Below are 8416 nucleotides of genomic sequence, written 5' to 3'. Positions count from 1 at the left end.
ATAAAGCCTGAATTTTAGCTTGAGGTACATTGAAAGTGCTCAAATTTAGCCCTAAAAAAAATGACAAACCTTTTTAAATACAAGATAATCTGGAAGTAATGGTATGTAAGAACTTGTATTTTCCTTTGCAAGTTAAGTGACATCCAACATATATGTGCTTGTAAAATTATTAGTTAACCCTGATGACATGAAACACAGAAAACCATTCCATACTTAAGTCTCTGAAACAGGTTTATTTTACATTTACATGCAAAAGAAAAAGAAAAATACAGAGAATAAGGTTTCAGGGTGTCTCATATATACATTATTGACAAGCCGCCACATTTGGGCCAAAACATAAGACATTGTAATAACTGGTCATCGTTTCCTGTAACGTGATGAGACAAAGTAGAAACAGAACAGTGCAGTCCACATATCATTTTAACTTGAATCTTAACAAGGCCGTTGATTCTTTTCTCCCCCTCTGTCCTTTAAATGAAACGCATGCTGGCCAACGTTCGGCAGTTAATCCACAGCCACAAGCTCGATCTCGAAAATCAGCTTTGCGTTGGGTGGAATTCTGGAAGAGTTGGAGTTAAGGAAGGGACAGCTGTCGATGCGAATGACTGTAAACACATTATGAGCACTGACGATCAAATGAGCTTCAGCCACACAGAACTGACCAGCTGAAAAGTCCGCCGACTAAACTCAACTGAACACAAACACATATTTACACGACATGCCTCAACTCAGCCAAAGAAAAGGATACTTGTTTTCAGGGACACCCTTCCTTCCATAGGCCCACTCTGGTTCAATCTCCAATCGAGCCGTTTCACCCTTGCTCATCGTCATGATGGCCTCATCCCACTGTGAGAAACAAAGGATCAGTGTTGATGACATACTGTGAAACGGAAACAAGTTTGGCGAAACAGAACAAAAAAAAACATCATTACTCACTCCTCTGATGACTCTGCCCAAGCCAGCTTTGAAGCTCAGTGGTTTAGTTTGCCTTTTCTTTCTTGCCGCTGCAGAGAGAGAAGAGGGCAGGTTCAAACCCGAAGATCATTCAAGACGATTGCTATTGGCATTTACGACAAACACTGAATGGTTTCAAGTGGTAAACAAACTAGCTCGGCATTCTCAAGAATTGAATTGTTCATTTGTCATACCTGCGGGGATATTGGTGTCAAAGACAGTCCCGTCCTCCAGGGAACCAGTGTACCAGCAGCTCACAGTTTCGCCTTTCTTCGGAAAGTTTACCTTGTCACCTTTCTTCAGTACCGACTTGGTGTACTTGGGCGGACCCTGTGAAAAGCAGGAGCAGCAGAAGTGTGTAAGTGTGCACGGCCATAAATGGAAAATAAACTGCCAACAATGACAACATCGGCAAAAGTCGACACCCTGGAGCTGTACCTCGTCCACAACCTCTTTGACTTCTTTGGGTTTTTCTTCAATTTTGACAGCTTTGACCTGCTCGGTCACTTCTTCGATTGGTTCTGTGCCTTTAAACCGCTGCAAGTGACACAAAGAGAAAGAAATTAACATACAGGGCAGCACGATATGCCTCAAAAAGTGATACTGCAATTACGATATAATTCATGATTATTATAGATAATTAAATTGTACATCACAATTTACAAAGTCATTGAAAAGTAGTAAAATCAACATGATGTGGCATTTCTCCAGGTCTCTGCCAAACAAACATGATTTATTACACCTGGAGAAGAGGCTTTGCAGGCCAGAGCATCACTGCAGCACTACAGATTTTCATTAAAAATAAATAAAATAACTGCAGTTCTCACGATTTGGATATTGCACTTAGTCCTACTGCGATTTGGATTATTTTTCACATCACTGTGCAGCCCTAATGTGCACTTTTAAATGAGTTTACGAGCCAAAACTGGGCCACAATGTTCAACATCAGACATAATTATCATCACTTACTTTGCTCTCGAACAGCTGATTGTAGGCAATAACCAGTTGTTCTTTCTTTGCTGTTTTGGCAACATTCTTGATGTTTCCCAGCAGCTTGTGCTCATTGAGGAACTGAAAGGGAAGGTGGAAAAAAAGAGGGAAAACCATGAGAGCTAAATTTGTTTATCCAGCTTCTGCGTCACTTTCTAATTTTGGCTACAGCTAATATTTCACACAGTAAGCAGGCAGCGATTTCGGATGAAATAACGAGCTGTGGCGCACATGCTACTTCTGCAACACTCTTTTTTGTATTAGTATCACTCTGCATCGCCGCACACGGTGCCTAGCTGGATGCTAACACACACCATCCTTTCTTAGGTAGCTCCCCCTAGCTAACAACGCAGAATGCTGCAGCTCGAAAGTACGCATCAGCACTTCCACCTACAAATATTCAGACCAACACCACAAAGGGAATAACGCCAATAAACATACCGACTTGGCTGCATTGTCCTGAATGAACTTTATGAGGTCTTTTTTGGGCAAATCATCACTTTTGAGCTGCTCATCGCTCCACTCTCGTGTGGGTTCATCCGCCATTTTGAGAGGCGAACTGGTGAACTTTGACTGCCGTGACGTATATCAAACGTTTGGGTTCGGTCATGAATATTTATAATACGTATTTTATTTATATATTATATGTATTTCAATTAAACGTATTAACTGACAGGTGAAATATGCGACTATTTGACTTGTGGGAAAACGTGCAAAGGCTGAAAAAACCATTCAGCCTCGTCTAAATCAATCAATAATCATTAAATTAATGAGATATGGACACATTATTAAATATTACTCTATTAATGTGCTTATGGTTACAATTATAGACCCTGTTATCAGACAGTTACAGCCCTCTAATGTGTCCTGCTACTTAGTGGACACTACTGGTACTACTGTTATCAAATACAGATTTATTAAAAAACAGACAATTTACCAAATGTTTTCACTCATGAGTGGAAGAAAAGTAGTTCAGATGTATTATTATTATTATTATTATTATTATTATTGTTATTATTCTTTTTCATCATCCAAAATCTCCAAAGAAGAAATACATCTGATTATAACACAATTAAGAACACATACATCACTTGTTTTGCTCTGTGTAATAGTAGATACAACATATTATATATTTTCAGTGGCTGATGAGGCCTTACATAATTTGAAACTGTTGTACCTGGATCAATACAACAAAAAAACTGGGTTCAACTGTGGAATCATCTCATCAATATATGAAGGAACAGAATGAATGAGAAGGTTGAGTAAATCAAACACATAAGCATCATTTCAAGCCAACTTTGTCTGCTTAGTCTGACATATGAATTTTACTGGAGATAAATGTTTGGAGAATATCTCCTGACAGAGACAAAATGAATGCAGTAAGTCCGGCCCTGAGTCATACGTCACATCTGGTTTATCTGGCAGATCCTTATTTGCACTGCAGAGAGCAGCTTTTCTTTCCTCTGGCCATCGATGTTGGTTTATTCAAAAAAAAGTAGCCAGGAGAAAAAATTGATTGTGTGAGCTGATGTGTGATACGGCTGAAGAGGAAACTAAGTCTCCCTGTTCTTTTGTACTTTACAAATTATGATGATTTACGAGGTGGAGTTCATTTTCCATGTGACGGCTCGACGAAACCCTGAAATATCCACATGAATCGACGAGAACAAGTTGGAATGGTTGTTGAGTTTTGATGTGTTTGATGTCCAAAAAAAGTTGCGACCATAGTTCCTCGACTTTCTCTGTCATTTGTAAATGTACACTGACTGTGTTCGTGGCTCGTTTAATTTGGACTTGTTGGCCCGTGTCAGCTGGGCAGACTGACATGCAGCATGACGCAACAATAACAATTTAATTCCCACAATAGAATAAAGTCCCACGTCATCTGACCCCCTCTAACCACCGGAACAGCTGTATAACATCTTTACGATCTGAAATCTAATAATAATCCCAGACACTACAAAACATCTCTTAGTCACATTAGCACCACCTTCTGACGGAGTTCTTCTTTGGCCTCTTCTTCCACCCAAACAGTTTTCTGTTTTCCACATTTTTACGAGGGCATAGCTACATCGATAGTCAACTTCCTCTGAAGTATTTGAACATGTTGACTTTCATGTCTTGGTCTTTACACAACTGTCAAGAATCAAGTTTTCCAAGAACAAGTTGCAATCGTCAACATGCGTCAGCGTGCCTGAGGACACGGTGTTGATTCACCTTTACAATCTATTCTGAAATGATTGGATCCAGTGTTGGAATGTAACTAAGTACATCTACATTCCAGCTATAATCACACTTTACTTGAGTATTTAAATGTAATGCAACTTGTTACGTTTCCCCAGAAAACAAAACCAAAGCAAACTGGTCCCTCTGTGTCCAAAAGGTGGCGGTGGGAATAAAACACACAGCCACCCGCTGATTCTATTAACGTGACAGACGAATATAAAACGTTCGACCCAAAAACCAAATAAAGGTGAAGTGGGAGCCACTGAAACAAAATGTACAGAAACGGGCCAAAAGAAAGAAAAAACCTCAAACACACTCGACCCCGACAGAAAACGCAGAGAGCCGACTGATGGTGTCGACTCCCTGAAAACACACAACCATCTGCAGCCCCCTCCTTATGTAACCTCCCAGCTGACTGACTGCAGACACCTGAGGGAGAACATCACAGGTGCACCCGGCAGCTTCGGACCACCTGTGACCTAGATCCCGAGAAATCCCTGTTCACATCAGGACGTTTGGGGAATCTCTGATCCGTCAGTAACAAACTTGAAACTTCGACTCCACCAAACCTAAGAGGCCTTTTACTAAGTAACTTTGATGCCTGTTCCATAAATAACATTGCATGAAAGTACAAACATTAAAAAACCCAAATCTAGTGATACATGATACATCTGCAGCCAGTGGCGTGCACAGTCTTTTTGAAGGGCAGGGGCAAAAAGAAGTGCACTTTAGCGCACGTTTTGGCTCCCAAGAGGGCAGTTTATCATGTTTTAACCAGCCAAGGGGGCAGTTTAGAGTGTTTTGCCAACCAAGAGGGCACTTTGGCACGCTTTTTTGGCTCCCAAGAGGGCACTTTGGCGCACATTTTGGCTCCCAGGAGGGCACTTTAGTGCGCGTTTGTCAACAATTGGGCCACGAAGGGGGGCGACTGTACCCCCCTGCCCCCCCCTTGTGCACATCACTGTCTGTAGCTGTACTGAACATGAGCCGTTACATACACACAGGTTACCACAGCGAGCGCCTCCTGTTGCCTCTCTCGGAGTTATCACGTCTGTGTTACATCACCCGGCCTCTCTGTCATCATCTCCCCCTTCATCCGTGAGAGATCCATCCAGCATCCGTCCCTCATCGTACTGACTCTGTCTGCTTCTGTCCATCAATAACCTTTAAAAAGCCGCCGCTTCACTTGGAACGGGTAACAACAGCGGTAACTCTGTGAAGGAGGAGCTCGCGAGGAGGAGGAGAGGGGCGAGTTGGCTTCAGAACAGTTGGAATTGTTTTACACTCAGTACCTGATGTGCAAGAATGAGCAAAATGTGCCTCCTCTGCCTTTTTGGTGTCGTGATGTTTTCTCGCCAGTGTTTCTCTGTGCACAGTACAACAAGTGACAAAGAGCTTGTGGTTATCACTTGGCCACTGGGCCTACTTTAAACCCCTCTCTGTCTAAACTCCCTCTTTGATTGTCATGCCGCCGGCGTGATGTTTGCTTTTGCATTTCTGGAGCGACGAGCGTGTCTCTCTCTGTCTGTCTCTCTCTCTCTCTGTGTGTTTACCGGCGCCCGGATGAGACTGGCATCACAGGAAGTTTTCCGGAAGAAAAAGAAAAGGCGATTGAGGATTGTGTCTGGGCGTACCGTGGTCGTGATGAAGTACTTCTCAGGAATGCAAAGCTGAGGAGCTTAAATGAGCTCACATATCAAGCCAGGGAGGAATTCAATTTGATGCAGCTCCTGAGAGCTCTTCACATCCACAGGTTACACAAACAGGCGGCACACATTCTCCGAGATGCGCCTCTCAGCACAGATGGCAAACAATATAATCCTCAAGTAATGTTTGCAGAACTATGTCCTCAGATACACTCGATTCAAACACAGGGGCTGTCAGTCAGAGTTTACAGCGGGCTTTGTTTGGGCATCTGGGGCTCACTTTGATGCAGTGCATATACAGTTTAAGCAAAATCAGTCACTTTGTGTTGGGGACACGAGAGCGTCAACGTTTTAGGCAATATGATGGCCACATTCCATGTAGAGGAGCCGGTTCACTCACGCTTACTGGGACACGTCACAGAATCAAGCCGCTGCCAAAGTTTTTTGGTCGCACCTGAGCTTTTCCTGCCCGAACCCAACCTCTGCCCTCACTGGAAGAGTTCCCGCTGTCAGATCATTTAGTACATGGTCACTTTCCAAAAGCCCGAATTTCTGCAGACTTCGCCCAAGGGAGCTACCCACAGTTCATAGGGTTGCGCTGGTAAAAACAGGGATACCAGGGCCAAATGCTTAAATGGCACACAGCTATCATAACTTTCTTTCTATTCTCATATCTAGACATCTATCTGTAAACATTTAAAGTTAATTTCATGCTAAAAAATCCTAATATATTTAGGGAACTGCACTTTTTTTCTTCTCATCTATCTATATCTATCTATCTATCTATCTATCTGGGTCACTGCTTTTCTCGTCTGCTTGCAGTTCCACCGTTTGGCCTCCAGGGGGCACTATGTACAAGCCTTTGGTTGCGGGTGAAGCCGCTTTTCTGTCCCACATTTACAAAAAAAAAAAAAAGATTGATATTTTTCAATATATGAGCTTTACAACGAGGCCTGACAGCAGGGAAAATGGTCATGATTCACCCTGTTGAGAAGCGCAACAATAATAAATACAGCGTGAATAAATAACAGGTGCGCGGTGAGAGGTTACTAAAAAAAAAAAAAAAAAATACAACTAAAAAAATAGGTTTGCAATGTCGCCGTGCCCACAGAGCCAATAAATCAGCGTCTGGCTGGATGGTGTTAATGTAGTGTTTGTGGTTAAAGCACCTTGTGTTGCGCATGTGTTTTTACGCCTGTGCAAAAAGTAGTGGGAGTCGTTCTGTCAGCGTTCGGTTCGGTTTTGGCTTTTCTTTGAGAAAATCAGCAAACGCTAACTTAATCATACCCCGTGGCTGCACCCACTTGAAGTGACTCGCGCGTCGTTTTCGGTGACGCGTGCGTGTGCGCGCGCCTATCACAAATTCAATTAATGAGCTTTTCATTGAAATGTTGTTTACCAGCGAACTCTGCTGCAAGAACAGGAGGGAGATATCGAGCAAGGCCACACATCATGTAACAGCATGGAAAAAAAAAAAAAAAAAAAAGACCCATTCATTCGCAGGCCATGAGCTTCCTTCTGAGCCTTCGCTTAAATCCGTTTAGCAACAAACACCCCGAGGGTACTTGTGATTAATTTTACAAGTTTAAAAAAAGGAAAAAGAGAGCAGCGGCAGGGAGAGCCGTCGAGGTCAGACGGCCGGTCATTTGTGTTATCATCCATGTAATTACTCGTAAAACTGTGCCCGGGGAACCAACACCAGAATCCAGCCCCCTTTAACGCCGGCGCACGGGCCTTGGAGATATCACCCACCCATGCTCGAGCCAGGGTGCTGCTCCGCTCCTGAAGCATTTTTCCACAATTCCCCTGCCCCCTCCCCACCTCCCTTCTACTCACAGCAGAAGAATTAAAGGCTTTCATAATGGAAATCATCTCTCGGTGGCCTTGGTCCACTGTGGATAATGTGTTTTCTGCTCCGAGCCTAATAAGCTTCCCCCTTAAGCCATATGGCGAGCTGAGTTCACCTGCCTGCGCCCCGGGCTGTGAGAGCACATCTTTAGCTTCCTATGGAATATGAATTTATATGCCGCGGCTCAAACCAGCAGCACACTTCATGCGATGCAGGCAGAGCACCTCTGGGCTCGGGAAAGGCGCGATAGGTCAGCGGGTTGAAAACTCCACCAACATCTGGCAGCGGGGAAAGTTGGAAGCCGCTGCCTCGCTCCATAAAACTTCCACCTATAACTGCGTCTCCAGGGAGGCCGGTAAAGGTTGGATTAAAGTGCGGTACAGCAGGTGGGTCGGTCAACAGGGAGCGTGGAATATCTCGTAATCACGCTCCTGGTATCATCATGCAGCGAGGAGCTCTCCATCCTACAAGCTGCAGCAGGCTTTGGAACATTTCCAATCTAGAGCTTAGCCTGCAGATCTGTAGTCTCAGTACTAGCCCACGCCTGCCCTGTCAGATCTAATCTCTTGGCTGCATGCCGTGAAATGGGGCTTATTAAGAGTTTAACTGAGATCAGCCCAGCCCCCCCGATCTGAGGCGCGCGGAGGGAAAAAGGGGAAAAACCGCTCACCTGAAAAATCTCAAAATCACAAGAACCGGGTGGCATACGGGGTCGACATCAGCCACCACGGGCTTTGCTGTACGCCACCAC

At 43.9% G+C, this 8416-nt stretch overlaps 1 protein-coding gene across 1 annotated transcript; it reads right to left on the bottom strand.

Moving 5' to 3' along the window:
* Positions 1-213: 213 nt before the first annotated feature.
* On the bottom strand, positions 214-2524 carry fkbp3 (FKBP prolyl isomerase 3). Its single transcript, XM_030404360.1, has 7 exons — positions 2386-2524; positions 1924-2025; positions 1393-1491; positions 1149-1284; positions 937-1004; positions 749-846; positions 214-559 (listed from the first exon to the last, which is right to left on the bottom strand). Exons 1-7 carry the CDS (start codon positions 2488-2490, stop codon positions 505-507), a joined length of 663 nt encoding a protein of 220 aa, XP_030260220.1. The 5' UTR covers positions 2491-2524; the 3' UTR covers positions 214-504.
* Between the last annotated feature and the right edge of the window lie 5892 nt (positions 2525-8416).

This window comes from Sparus aurata, chromosome 22, assembly GCF_900880675.1.
Source record: "Sparus aurata chromosome 22, fSpaAur1.1, whole genome shotgun sequence".
Classification (NCBI taxonomy): domain Eukaryota; kingdom Metazoa; phylum Chordata; class Actinopteri; order Spariformes; family Sparidae; genus Sparus; species Sparus aurata.
Note: the sequence above shows the minus strand (reverse complement) of the source record. Positions and strands in the feature narration are given on the sequence as shown.